The sequence below is a fragment of the Pinus tabuliformis genome, chromosome 8, assembly GCF_031772625.1.
Source record: "Pinus tabuliformis cultivar Carrire ecotype Pingquan chromosome 8, CPIR1, whole genome shotgun sequence".
Lineage (NCBI taxonomy): Eukaryota > Viridiplantae > Streptophyta > Pinopsida > Pinales > Pinaceae > Pinus > Pinus tabuliformis.
The window spans coordinates 1,715,579,202-1,715,594,989 of record NC_142294.1 but is presented as its reverse complement, the minus strand read 5'-3'; the positions used below and the strand labels follow the sequence as shown (position 1 = coordinate 1,715,594,989).

The window sequence follows — 15,788 nt, the reverse complement described above, 5'->3', positions numbered from 1 at the left end:
ATCTCCATCATGTACTAGGTTGTAGAGCGTCTTACATCTCAAAAAATGGAGTTGGTTCTTAATTGATGTTGATAAATTTAAATGTAATCTTCATATATTAAGGAAAGAATTCTAGGATTTCTACATAAAAATCCTTTTGTTCTTTATATTTACGAGTTTTCCTTTATACTTGTGGATGCTCCTTTATACTTGTGGATGCATTTATAAGTTTTTGAGGTTAAAATTTATCAATATTGGTTCACTCTACCTCTTATCTTCGTTCAATATTTTAGCCTTAATCCTCTATTAATAAATAATCTAGTTTTATCATATTTCTCCTTGTCTATGGGTCTGTATTCCAATCATCCCCATATGGTACACCTAAAAAATTTTCATGACAAATTAGAGTTTTTCGAGTTTGAAAACCCCAAATTGTTAGAATTTTGATTTTTAATAAACTCTGTATCAAGGAAAATAGACCCTTGTTCACTTCAGTTAGACAAGTCATATGATAAAATATATATTTGATACCATATAAGGATATTGTATATCTAAATGAAACACATAATAATAAAAAATGAATAATGAATAAGGAGAAAGAAAAATTGAAGAAGATATCTATTACTAGTTTTTTTTCATCATCACAATAACATTTCATTTCCCTCCTTTATAGATATTGCTCATGATGATGTAGGAGCATCCAATCCAACTCAAGCACCATGAGATATTGCTTTATAGATATTGCTCATGATGATGTAGGAGCATCCAATCCAACTCAAGCACCATGACCGGGTGTCGGTCTTTGCTAGGTCATAGAAAATTTGAATTTATTTTTATTAGTCTTAATTTTGGTTGACAGAAAGTAGGTAGGGCTTTTAGTTTTAGTTTCTTTTACTTAGTTAAAGGTAGTAAAGGTAGTTGAACAGTTAGGAACATGTGTTTGTCTGTTGTCAACAAGTCATAATTATTCTGTTGTTTGAAAGGGAAAAGACAATGTCATAATTATTCTGTTGTTTGAAAGGGAAAAGACAATGTATCTGAAAAGAAAATCCCGTCATAATATGGTCGACCAGCAACTAAATAACTGTAAAAGTTTAACTGAAAAGCAACTGTACAGTTTCATTAACGGGAATAGCAAAGCTATAAATGTAACAGGATGAAACCATGGGGGGTTCAGTTCAAGACCACTCGCACTCAAATAAAAAAAAATAACAACAGAGAAATCCAGATTGTTGTCCATCTGTGTGTCTATTTTCATTTACTAAGGTTCGATTGAAAGCAGTTTGAGTATATAGCCACTAACTACAGGTTCTGTAAAGTAGTCTTTTTCTTTTATGTTTCCCGAGAGGGATAACCAATTCAATTAACAATATTAAAGAACAGAAATAGCACAAGAGTTTGCAGTCTTTCTGTAATAGTGAACGAAGACAAAACTAGGAGCAGCATAACCAAAACTATTACCGGCCAAGAAATCAAGTCCGAACAAAACTTCCACTATTCTATAAAATCAACAGCACGTTCACAGTATTCGGCAAAGTAACACAATATATTTCAATTAACAAACCGAAGATACGTAACAGCAGTTCCAACGACGAGACCGGAGAAAACAAGTCACGGACGAGCCCAGGTAAATTAAATTTCATATTATTACATCGTTCTAAATTGTTCTCCTTTCCAGAACCGCAAGGGGCCGTGGAATAGAAACATAGAGCCGGACTGTATACACATAAAACCGTGGACGTCCAAACCGTGGACTATAAACCCTGGGAGAGGGTTTCGACCACGAAATACAAATACAACAAAACACGCGTAGACTGAGAACGATGAAACCCTAGGCGAGGGTTTGGAGGAGTTTAACAGTTACAACCAAAGAAAACTACCAAGACCTAGTGGATACCAGAGTTGAAAGACCCGGACAAAGAACTAACAAGAATTGAGAAGAGGCAGAGCCTATCGAACAAAACCGAGATGAGCATGGCCAAACTCTCCCACTGCAACTCTTATCACCTGTAGAACCAACGTTGCTCAGTGTCAGCGATACATCACAACAGGAAAGGAAATATAGAACGAGGACGGAAAAGACCGAACTGTCAAAAGAAACCGTAACCCATTACCTGAGAGTTTGCAGTAGCGCCGCGGACAGGCGTTCCAGCAACAGTATCGATTAACTGTGGCGAATAAGGAGCAAGCAGGGTTAGAAATTGAGGGAGAAAGCTTTGATAATTGAAGCAGAGACAGAGTAAATACCTGTGTGTCGCGCCAGAAGCTGAAGGAAGCCATTGAGCCAACCTAGGAACAAGCAACCGTTGAAAATGCCAACCGGAATAAGAATACCAGTGCAGGAGTTCATATAAAGCAGCCTGTAGACACCGCGACAGAGAGAAGTCGAAGCTCAACAGAGGACTTACCTAAGTCACCATTGGACAAGCCAGAACAGTCTACAGACCAAGGAGCAAACACCAGCATGAACATAGCGACGAACAACCAGAAACGCCCATGACTTACAACATAACTGCCTACTGAGTCTTGCAGAGCCTGGGGAACAAACCCTCAACGAACTATAGCAAATGACCGAAAGAGCTAATGAACAAGGGAAAAGAGCCTAGGAACGAGCGGGAAGCGCAAACAACCAGGCAAGTACTGCCCATTATGAACTCATTAAATGCCACATCAACCGAAAGCCAAAATATCCTTTGCATTTCATACATGTGTCAACTTTATCATATGATTTAATCAACCACGCAACTATTACAGAATCATTCCCATACATTAGTCAAACATAACAAATCATCACCCTATTATAGTTTTATAAAAGTGTTGGGCTGGGTGCCATCACATGATTATTAGATTTAACTACTTATTCAAGATGAAGTGTTTGAGTGATTATTTCAACCATAATCCAATAATAACATAATAGAGAACAATTTCATATTATTGCATCGGAAATATAATCTAACAAATATCTAACATGCATTTTGTGAGGAAAGAAATGGAAAAGATTGAATAATATAAAAAATAATTACCTTCCAAATATGATAGTCCTTCGAGTTAATTTATTTTTTTTTAAGTAAAATAAGAAAATTTTGGATAGATTTTGTTGTTAGTGGTAACATAGGATATGGTTCATTATACATAAGATTTTTATGATTTAAAATTCACTTTGGTATCATGATTTTTGTGGTTTAAAAGTACAAATTATAAGATTTTTTTATGATTTAAAATTCACTTTGGTATCATGATTTTTGTTGTTTAAAAATACAAATTATAAAGAGATAGAAAGGGGAACATAGCATTCATTATTTTCAAAAAAATATTTTGAGAAAGAAAAAACTGACCATACGTTTTTGTACTTATTTATAATATTAACGAGTAGATAATTTAATGTTGGCTAAATTATTTAACTTTTTTGAAACTAAAATGTATGTTCTATCATTTTTTTTTAGCATTATGTAAAATGTATTTTTCACTTGTTTTCTAATGTACAAAATTATATATATATATATATATATGAAGTGAATTAGTTTTTTTAAAATCAACATTCTCTCTTAAGAATATTATTCATGTTAATTAAAAAACCTAATTTTGATGTGCTGTTAAGGTTTGATAATTTTAATGAAACATAATCTCCCCCTATCAGTCATTTAAAAGAATAAGAAATATCATTCATTTCATATAAGAGGATTTCCACTTCTCTAAAATTAAGAGCTTTCTTTATAGATGCCTCCAAGTTGACTTTTCAAACGGACTTCCACTTTTCTAAAATCAAGAGCTTTTGTTTGCGTTCACTCTCGAGTTGACGTTTTATTTAGTAAGAAAAATGCACCTATTCTATTGAAGTAATTATAATGATAATAATGTTTATATTCAACTGTTTATGTTGAGATAAAATCTAAAATTCCTTGAAATGGATGATGTGTGTATTATCAAATTAAAAATGTTGAGTTTCTATTCAAATTAAAGGATTTTAGGGGATATGGTAATTTGTATTGATTACTCGAAGTGTGAGGACATTATATAATGTTAAAAACTAAAATTAATATATTTCATTTAATATTAAGGATATTTTAGTTGTTAACCAGAAATACATATATTGGAATTTAGCACAAAAAGTTTAGAGTTGGAAATTTTCTGAAATTTGAATGAATACTTTCTAAATGAATTCATAGTTTTAATCCTCAACGAAAATAGATTTATGTGTCCTTGGCTTAAGTGAAAACATGGGTAAATCTTCAACGAAAATAGATTTATGTGTGCTTGGCTTAAGTGAAAACATGGGTAAATGTTATAACAATAGTGAAAATTTTATTAAAGTCTCACCAAACTCTAGTACAATATTCATTTTTTTTTCAAAATCTTATTGGTTTGATCTACATATAAAAAATTTGGGTTTCCAAGATATAAAAATGGTGCTTAGATAAACTCTTAATCTCAATAACTAACACAACCTTTCTTAATAATAAGATTTAGTTACCTTATTCCAAACTCACATTTCAACTCTTCCTAAAAACTTCAAATACATATTGAAGTAGATGCATCCCACTATCTAGAGCCATGATATTTCGATTCCCAGTATATTTGTACAATTGTTATTTCGATTCCCTAGTATATTTGTACAATTGTTCTCACAACTGTGAGACTGATCAAGGTGGATATTGGTGGCCACCTACCTATTCCACCTATACCCCCTAGGAAGTTTCATTTCTTTCCCTGTTCATTTCAACATTTACTATTTTTAGCATTTTTTCGAGTCTTGAACCTCTAGAGCAATTTTGACCCCCTAAACAATCCTTGTTTGGGATCTATGCCAGGCTCGTAGCCGAAGGAATGGGGCTATCATGAAGCCTGTAGTACTCAATGAGACCTTTACAACATGGTATCGTACGTCTCAAACAAAGATAATATGACCAGGTTACGACCCCAGAAAGTTGGCTACCCAACTAACTCCAACGAGGCCCACAAACTCTTGGTGTTACATCTCCTAGGTTAGTGTTTTGGTTTTTTAGTTTTTTCTCATGTTTTACAATAATAAATAGACCCTTGAGCGTGATTGTAACATATTTTAGAGCCATGTAGCTCCCACATCCATTCTTAGAGATAAGCTACCATTGTCCGAGCTATCTTATTTCCATTATATTTGTAATCATAGTCCAATATTTTTCTGTTAATGAAATGAATTGCTCTTCTGCTACATATTTGTCTTTATGATTATATCTATAAGTTGTTGCATTCAGGTTTAAGTTCGAACCAGTGGTATCGGAGTGGTCTACTCTTTCTCTATTTTTCTTTGCTTATCACCAACGAGGTCAGGTTATAAGGAGTTAGGGCTTGATCTGGTTGAACCATTGCAAGATTAGCCTCGCAAAGCCCAATGGCCTCCCATGGTGGAAGGAAATAAAGAACAGAGGGTAGGAGATCATTTCAAAATATTGCTCGAGGAACCCCTCGAGTGACAGAGGGATGCGATGATGGATAACTTTGCCCAGATACTTTGATGAATACCCACAGGCGATGCATCTTCATCCAACAACCATTCTAGAGGTGCCACTCTTTTTAATGTAGAAGTCAACTTTGATATTCCCATATTCGAAGGCTTGATAGATGTAGACAATGTAGATAAATTGTTAAATCTTTTGGAATGATATTTTTCAGTTCATGACTTTTCCAATCGGGAAAATATTACTTTTGCATTTCTCAAAGCCAGTGCACACGTCAAGGACTGGTGGGAAACCCACTGTGAACAAAGGATGAGAGTGAACCCTGTTCGTTTTCAACCATACCCACTTGGAATTCTTTCCAAGATGCCATCAAGGAAAAATATTGCCCTGTCGAGAGCTATGAAGACAAATACATAAAGTGGATCATCCTACAGCAGGAAAGGGACCATGATGTGCCAAACTTCACAAATAGTTTCCATACCCTTTGCTCGAAGCTAGGTATCAAGGATACTGAGTGGCATTTGGTGCTCAAGTATCGCAAATGTCTACACAAGTACATCTAGGATAAGATGGATTCTCTAGTCATTTCCTCGCTCAAACACTATGTATCGGTACGTTGTCAAGATTGAGCATAAGTTTAAATAGAAGAAGAGGGAATTTGGATATGCAAATCCAAATCAAGGAAAAGGCACCCCCAAACCAGAGAACAAAGGACGAAGCCAAGGCGGGGCTACCTAGGACAGGCCACTAAAGCCGCAAGAAAATAACACCACCATGAAGTCGAAGAAGCACATGGGAAAATAGTGTGAGTTCCATAAAATATCCACTTAGAATACAAGTGAGTGTCAGGCGAGGCAGTCACTAGTGGCCGAGCTGAAGCCTTTCGAATCAGACGCAGGTTCCGAGCTTGAATCAAAACTTGATAAGGGAACTGACAAAGGGAAGCAAATCATTGATGCCGAGCCGAGTGCCACCATGGCCACCATGAAGATACAGAAGATTGATCTTCAATATTTAGACAAGGGGGAATGACTCTTCCACTCACAAGTGTGGGTGGAGGGTTCTCCGCTGCAGTTCATTTTCAACAACGGAAGCCAAAATAACCTCAATTCACTCGAGGTTGTGAAGCAGATGGGTTTAAAGGCTACAACACATCCATATTGGTACACCATCGTGTGGCTTCACCAAGGAGGAGATCTCTACGTGAGCCAACAGTGTAACCTTCCCTACAACATCAATCCCTTCACGGATGAGGTACTGTGTGATGTTTCTCTTATTGAAGTTTGTGATGTATTGTTAGGGAAACCATACTTTTGGAAGAGACATGCTCTATATGAGTCTAGGCCTTGCTATGTGATTATTAATTTGGCTAATAAGTTGAACAAAATACCTGAGGTAGTCCTGCATACTGCCATCTCTTTGATCAGTGCAAAGCAATGCAGTAAGATGATTTCACAGACAAGGAAACTTTTTTTCCATATGATTCCCCCGCAGGGAAAGAAGAAGGCCGTGACAACGTCTTCTAGGCAGGGCTCCTCTGCACAGCAAAAAGAAATGGACAATGTCATGGAGGCATACAGGGATATGTTTTCCTCACCCGTACAGGTACCTATGCACTATCAAGTCAAGCACTCATCAATATGACCCCTGACATGCCACTGCCCAACAGAACGATCTATCGACGCTCTGTTCTAAATAATAATGAGATCAAGTGGCAGATTCAATAACTATTGCAGAAAGGCCACATCAGTCCAAGCTCATCTCCTTGTGGGAGCCCGATTGTATTGGTACAAAAGAAGGATGGGACCTGGAGGCTCTGTATTTACTATCGGGTGTTGAACAAGATCACTATCCAGAATAGGTACCCAATACCATTGATTGATGACCTTCTAAACCATCTCAAAGGGGCCAAATATTTCAGTAAGATTGACTTGAAGTTAGGTTATCACCAGGTGCCTATCGAAACCTCAGATGTGGAAGATTTCATTCAAATACAAGGAGCTCGTTTTCGAATGGTGGGTCACGCCATTCAAATTGACGAACGCCCCTCCAACCTTCATGAGATTGATGGATGACATCTTGCGATGCTTCACCAATGCATTCGTGGTGGTGTATTTAAATGAAATCTTGATCTTCAACCATAGTTGGGAAGAGCACCTCCACCATTACTAATAGGTCCTTCAAACCATATGACAACACGAGTTGCATACTAACTTAGAGAAATGCACCTTTGGCCTAGTCCAGGTTCAATATCTAGGATACATCATTGATGAGCAAGGTGTACATATACACTCATTCAAGATACAAGTCATTCCAGATTGGCCAACCCCAACCACTCTAATAGAGCTCCATGACTTTCTAGGTCTTGATAGTTTCTAAGTAGGTTCGTATTGGGGTTCTCTCATATCACTTGGCCTTTAAGTCAAGTCACCAAGGGTGGAGGGAAATCAAATTTTTTTGGTTGGAAACCCAACAAAAAGTGTTCTATGAGTTGAAGAATCGCTTATGTTCTACACCAATGCTCACATTAGTAGACCTGCAACAACCACTTGAGATTGAGACAAATGGCTCTAACTATGATACTGGTGTGGCTCTTACTCATCATTGGCATCCAGTGGCTTACCACAGTGAGACACTTTTAGACATAGTCTGAAAGTACCCCACTTATGATAAATAAATTTATTCCTTTATGTAGGTAGGCCTACAATGGAAGCATTACATTATGGGGAAGGAAACGGTCATCGACACAAACCACTGACCTCTCCAGTTCATACAGACAAAAGGGAAGTTGTAGAACGATTGCCATAATAAATGGTCCACCTATCTGCAACAATTCCATTTGAACATTAAGTATAACAAGGGAAGCACCAATAACATCGAGGATTGCCTCAGCCAACCATCGGTCATGGCGTTCATCACTGTGCTCGACTCCTATGGTCATGAGACATCGGCATGGTCGAATCTTTATAAGAGAGATCATTGACATGCACTATTATGCCACCTAGGACATATATGTGTTCCTTCAAGTGAGTGTTCCAAGATGATTTGGGAGGCACACTACAGTCAGGTCCTTGGACATTTTGGAGTAGAGAAAATAGTGGTGGTATTGTATAAGTATTTCTATTGCCCGAAACTTCGTGAGGATGTTGGGAAGCACATTAGATCCTCCACCACTTGCATTATTGCCAAACCAAACATCAAGAAGAAAGGCATGTATACTCGTCTACCTACTCCTAGCTGGCCTTGGGAATTTGTCTCCATGGATTACATGTCATGCCTTCCTTCTACTAAGCACGACAACGATTTCATTTTTGTGGTCGTTGACAGGTTCTCTAAGAATTCCATCATCGTGGCCTACAAGAAGAGTATCACAACAAAGTCCACTATTAATCTCTTCTTTCATCGAGTGACGGTACACTTTAGTATCCCACAATTCACTGTCTTAGGATGGGATAACATATTCCTAAGGGAATTTTGGTCAATCGTTCGTTGATCGTCGATACCAAACATACTAATTCCATGAATTTACATCCCTAAAATGATGGCCAAATAGAGGTTTTCAACAGGATGAGCGTACACATTTTACACATGTACAACTCAAACCATCCATGCAAGTGGGATGGAATTCTCCCCTATGTGTATCAGAGCTACATTAGAGCTCTCCACAGTTGAACATGCCACAACCCTTTTCAAGTAGAGCTGAGATTTCAACCATTATGCCCCATTGATGTGTACATACCATTTGCATCCACTCAGGTATATAGGGCTCACGTTTAGTCCGAAGTTGAAAGGGTTAACAACATCATTATGTGCATTCAACATATCCACCAACAAGTCCATGACATATTGGACATAGCCAATGTTAAGTACAAGTAGCGCCATGATTAACATTGAGTGGTGATGAGTGCCAGTATTGCAGCAAGGATGTTGCAATTCTTGGGCTACAAGCCTTAATTATCATCTTGGGGTTCAGACAAACTTGGAGGTGATAGTGTTCTATGCACAAGTAAAAGTGATGGTTTTACCTGTTGTCACTATTCAGCTGGCGAGAGACCAATCAGGTTCCATGCCAAAATTCTATAGAGTCATAAGAAGCTTGATTCTTTGATGAAAGAAGGGTAAATCTACTCTAAGAGAGTTACTCTATTGCAGTAATGGTAAAATACAACATGTAATGCTAAACCACACCATACCCTAGTTAACCATTTAAGAATCTATGCTAAGAAGAATGGCTAAATAAACAATGAAGAAATTCTACTATCTAAGTTGCAGAAATAAAAGGCATCAAACCATACTAATGTGCAAGCAAATAAACTAAACTAAATATGTTTTTACTTCTTTGGTTTTTTAGGCAAAATCAAGTATGAAAACTAATCGTTCTTGTGGATGTGGTAGGTGGATGGAAGGTGTTTGAGGAAGGCTAGAAGGTTTATGAAGTGGTTGGATACTATGGAGGGGTCCTAAAAGGATTTTTATGACTTCCTAGGGGTTTCCCATCAATTCGGCCTCAAAACAGGTCGTTTCAGGAAAGGCTACAGGATGTACTAGAAACCTACACGATGATCCTGTAGGAATTACAGGAAACCTCCAGGTTACAACCAAGAGCTAATTGTGAGGTTTTGGAGGTTTTAGGAAGCTTAGGGAAGGTGTTTTATGGGTGGAATGGAGTGTTAGAAGCTCTAGGAGCACTCGGGAGTCAATACCCAAGATAAGAGATGGCTAGATTCGCTCAATGTGTTTAGGAGAATTTCAATGAAAAATGGTGAAAAACTAGTGAGGGTGATGGTGAATCAAGGGATGGCTAAGGTGGATGAAGTAGAAGGTGGTTGTTGGTTATGAAGTCTTAGTTTCCTCCTGAGGTATCTTCTTTGCATAAAACATGTGTGTCTTCCAAAAGGAACTATGCAACATGATACGTTTTTCATAAATAGAAAATCATGAACCAACTGACTACATTATGAATGATAAAATTTGTTGAAGGGAATGAAAGCATGAGGGAGATATTATTGCAGAAAAGGAGGTGGAAAAAGATGACAATGAAATATGCCTTGCAACATTAACCAACTACTGAATTAAAGACAACAAACTCCAAAGCTCATCAAATAACTAGAAATATGTGTTTTTGGTGCTGCTAAAGGGTCCCTTCCTCAAGTCATGGTCCCAGAGGGAGGAAGTGAGGTAGAGACACTTACTGACAACCTTGTGGTGATCCTTTTTCTCCTTGCTAACTTGCTACTTGAAATAAGGCACAAATGGAAACAAACTATCACACAACCAATCTAATCTACACTACTTTTAATGGAAATGCATATAATAGGCAAAATAACAACTAAGATATGAATCTACACTAAGCATATGTGTACAATAAATAGGAGCCTTGGATGCTAGGGTTGGGCCCTGGCCCAAGAGCTTCAACCCTCTAAGTTAACTGAGTGTTGGCTCAAAACAAAACTCATTCTTATTACCAAAACAATAGATTACATAAAAAAGAATTGTCAGAAGTCTTTTATCTCGAAAAATAGAGTAGAGTTTTGCAATAAAAATCTAAATCCTATTGAGGTCCTCGGCCTCTCTACTTATACATCTCTAGTCTCCAACGACTTCGTTAAAATTAGGGAGGTTCAGCTCCCAAACATGAGATAAACTAGTGCTTTTTCTTTCACTTGCTCGGCTACCTTTTAGTCCTCATGATTTGGTTGTTTGCACTCTGATTTTATGAAGGAATATTCAAATGCAGGGGTAGTAAATGAGGAGGATTTACCTCCTATAATCTCTCTCCCATGTCCCATTCGATTTTTGACCTTGGTCTTTGCCAAATTTCGTTGTTTTTCTCCTTTAATCCTACATTAAATGCACATTAGACCACAAAGAAAAATATCCAACTCTAACTCATCTCATTAACAAAATATAATCAAAACTATGCAATAAGTTATGAGTATAGTTGGTTTGGCTAATCTAGGAGGTGAATTAATGCCCATATAATTACCCAATGATGAAGCTCATCATCACCCCCTACTAAAAGTATTGCTCATCCTCTGAGCAACTTACTCAATATCCATATCCTTCATGGCTCTAGTAGCCTCTCTAACATCCCATGCCTCTGTTGTGGTCTCCTCTTCTTGTTCATATAAGCCTACTTTATTTTCTACCTCTTCTCATTGCCTCTTTTCTTGGTCTTTTTTTCTCCCTTCTAGCATCCACAAGAGTAGTTGAGCACTGAGTTTTAGGCCTATCCAATTGACCTTCAACATTTGCATAGATTTCTTATACATAGGTGTCATGTCGATTGCCTCTCCTAAACTTTGAGGGGAGTAATTTTATGAACAACATTTCAAACCTACCAATGAGGTTCATATTCTGGACCAAGGTCAAAAGACAGATGAAGAATTGGATTCCGACCCCTCTCTTTTTGAGTTATTTATTTATTTGTCTTTCTTTCAAATTTTTTTTTTTTAATTTTCTTTTCTATTATATATATATATATATATATATATATATATATATATATATATATATATATATATATATATATATGTTTAAATCAATCCTTCTTAATAGCCTTCTTTAACTAAGTTGGATTTTTCAATAATTAACCATTGATGTTAAATATATATAATCTAATTATTTAATATTATAAACTCTTACCTAGACTTGTTTAGATATAATATTATAACTAAAAATTGGCGGTTAAGATTAGTTTAATTAAATAATATTTTTTCATAATCATTAATTTTGGAATTTGATGCATCTCCTCACTATTTAATCACACATTGATCTGTGTTTTCACCTTGGTCTTGAAGATGAACCTCATTGATAGGTTAGAAAAGTCTTAGTGGAAAAGAATCTGAAACTTACAATTAACCTCAAAGTAAAAAAATTATAGAACATTACCTTTTGGATGGAGTTCAAAAAACATTTTTATTAAACAATTATCTAAAAAACTAGTAATATCTCAAGAAGCTCATTAAAAATAAATAACCAAAGTAAAAAAATAAACTATATAAAACTTTCAAATTAAAATATATCTCTATAAAATAAAATAGAGAAACAAAAATAGAAATCACTTTCTCCTCAGTCTCCTTGTATTTGTTAGTGTGCTTGTCCTCGTTTTCTCGTAAAACGACTTACAAGCCTACCTCTCAAGGAAAGAGGATGAGTGATAACCCATATGGCATGAGTCAAAATAGAGAGGTTGTCAACTCTACCACCTCTCATTCGGCAGATCATTACCTTCATGAGTCCCTCAAAAAATGGCTTTTATAAATCTTTGAAAGGTGTGCTATGACTCTTTTCATTACCTTTCCCACTCCATTAAAGAATAGCAATTCACTCGAATAAAAAATGGCAATTTGTATGGGTCCTAGCAGGCATGGTAATTTGTATTGATTACTGAAATTCCAAAATAGAGAGGTTGTCAACTCTACCACCTCTCATTCGGCAGATCATTACCTTCATGAGTCCCTCAAAAAATGGCTTTTATAAATCTTTGAAAGGTGTGCTATGACTCTTTTCATTACCTTTCCCACTCCATTAAAGAATGGCAATTCACTCGAATAAAAAATGGCAATTTGTATGGGTCCTAGCAGGCATGGTAATTTGTATTGATTACTGAAAGTGTTACGGACATTATATAATGTTAAAAATTAATATTAATAGATAAGGATAGTTTGGTTGCTAATTATAAATAATGATATTTCAGTTATTAAATATAAATATATATATTGGGTGTAGATAGGCCTTATAATTAATTGAAAATTGACCACAAAACATTAAAAGTTGGAATTTTTTTTGAATTTGAATGAATCCAAGCATGATACAATCATTCCTAGATGCATTCATATTTTTGCTCCTTGAAGAAAATAGATTTACGTGTGTTTGGCTCCATTAAAGTAAATAGAAACATGAGTAAATGTTATAACAAGAGTGCAACATTTATAAAATGCTCAATTGATTTACGAGTGTTTGGCTCCATTAAAGTAAATAGAAACATGAGTAAATGTTAAAACAATAGTGCAACATTTATAAAATGCTCATCAAACCTTAGTACAAAATTGGTTTTTTGTTTTTCAAAATCTTATTGGTTTGATTTACAAATAAAAAAATTAGATTTCCAAGTTATAAAGTTGTTCTTAGATAAACTCTAAGTATCAACAATTAACACGTAGTTTAGTAATTATAAATGTTAGTTACCTCAGTATGAACTGACATATCAATCTTTTCTCAAAAATATAAAGACATATTGAAGTAGATGCATCCCACTACCTAGAGTCATAATATTTCCATTCCCGAGTACATTTGTAAAAAAAAATCTCAACAAATATATTCAGTAATAGTTACTAACTTCATGCAAATTCTTTAATGTTTTCTCTTATCCATGGAAATCACCTTTAGTGGCGACTTTAGCTCATTTTAAAACCTAATGGTTCCAAAATCACCGCATGTTTGGACTAACATTACCACCCTTCATAGAAATAGACTTAAAACCCCCACTGTTTTTAAAAGAAACATTGAAATCAAACCCTAAAATGAAATATTGTGCTCTCAATGTCACCTTCTTCTCATTTTGGTGTTAAAAACTCTTATTTAAACTCAACTTCTAATATATATATAGATATACTTTTTATCAAGAAACCTAAACCTGAAATCAATCTCTAAATAAAGTCTCCCCTATAATTCATTTAAGAAAACAAATAATATCATTTATTTCATAAAAAATTAATCTCATTTCTCTTCGGTGAAAATTTTATAATTAATTTAAAAGAATTAATAATATCATTCATTTCATAAAATTATTAGTTTAAACGACCTGATTTATTTAATTTATATGTTCGGATGCGATACTTACTTTTTACGATTTCATGATTGGAAGCTGAAGTTCAGTAATTTATAAACACTTGTACGCAGTGTAAATGTAATGGCATTTCAAATGCTCCATTTCAAATCATCGCATCGTTGCTTTTTTGGGAAATGAAATGCAGCTACTGACTACGAAAATTTTCCTATAAATTATGAATCATAAAATCCTTCCTCTATATACATCAGCAATCTACTTTGCCTCTAACAAATAGCGAAAATTAAAATCATTCTATTGTAACTTACATCTGGTTCTGGTTGGAAAAATTTGTCTTGCAAGACCGTTCCAAAACCACAAAACCGGATACATTGATTGACGGAACCACGATCTAGTTCCACAGCCCTCACAGAAAAAAGGAGTATTCCTGCCACGATTCCTTGATAATGTATCGGGAGAGATTGCTTCGTTTTTGCATTCTTTCTTACCCAGCATGCGAGAAGCGTCTTTTTCTGGAATTCGATCTTCACTTTGTAGTTTCGAAGTTCGGAAAATCTGTCCAAGAGTCTTCAAACCTTTCGCACGAGCTCCAAGTTCTTCTTTCGTTGCACTCTTATCCTGCAACACCATCTGGCACACATGCGAGAGGGTGCCTTCAATGTCAGGCACATTGACTTTCAAGAGTGAGCTCACAATCAATTCTTTGTTGGACTGTAAAAATGCTTCCATATCTACTGTAGTCGGCTGCTGCTCGATATCTTCTAGCAATCGTTGTAGCGCAAAAGCACCTGTTGCTGCTGTGAATTGAGATTTTATAAAATGCCCTTTGCTTCTCAACCATTCTGCTATAAATGGTAAACCCAAATATATGGCCTCCTTTCCAAGTTCCTTTGCTGCTTGTCTTTCATACATGTAACCAATTTTCTGCACCATGTTGCTTCCATTAGCTGCACCACACAGCAATTGAACCTCAGATTTAGCTTGTTCTATAAACCCTACCTTGTCACCTTGTACATACTGATTAAGACGATCTTTCAAAATCTGTGCAAGTTTTTCCTCTCTTTCCTTTTGGACACCCTTCATAATCTCTTGTAGTTTCTTGGAATCTGTCTGCTCACCTTCAGTAAACTTCTCAAAAGCAAGCATTGAAGCCATTGCAAGTTGGCCTACATAGTCTTCAAAGAAGTCGCTTCCAAAGAGCACAGCGAAGACTGCTGCTGGGTCCATCATTATTTCCATTGATACACCAGCTTTTCCATGTGCGTCATACGATACCCGCTGTGCTGGATCACTGAGAACATGGTAAACTTCTCCTAATATCTGGAAGTTTTCTGCCGCCTGAGGATCATTTGGATTTTTGTCAGGATGAACTTGCCTAGCTTTCATGTAATAAGCTTTTTTGATCTCTGTTTCAGTGGCCATCGAGCTGACTCCTATAAGATCGTAGTAATCGGTTTCCTGTACCATTTTTAAAAGTCTGCAGCAGAATCAAATGGAAAGTCGATATCCTCCACGAGATACTTTGTTCAGAACACTAACAATGGCTGTAGTGGGGTAGTTGTTCGTTTATATCGAGCCCAATG

The 15,788-nt window shown here is 36.0% G+C and overlaps 1 protein-coding gene across 1 annotated transcript; it reads right to left on the bottom strand.

Moving 5' to 3' along the window:
- Nucleotides 1-1,929: 1,929 nt before the first annotated feature.
- On the bottom strand, nucleotides 1,930-15,672 carry LOC149242893 (chaperone protein dnaJ 10-like). Its single transcript, XM_089371057.1, has 4 exons — nucleotides 14,514-15,672; nucleotides 2,426-2,514; nucleotides 2,094-2,339; nucleotides 1,930-1,986 (listed from the first exon to the last, which is right to left on the bottom strand). Exons 1-4 carry the CDS (start codon nucleotides 15,670-15,672, stop codon nucleotides 1,930-1,932), a joined length of 1,551 nt encoding a protein of 516 aa, XP_089227183.1.
- Nucleotides 15,673-15,788: the final 116 nt, after the last annotated feature.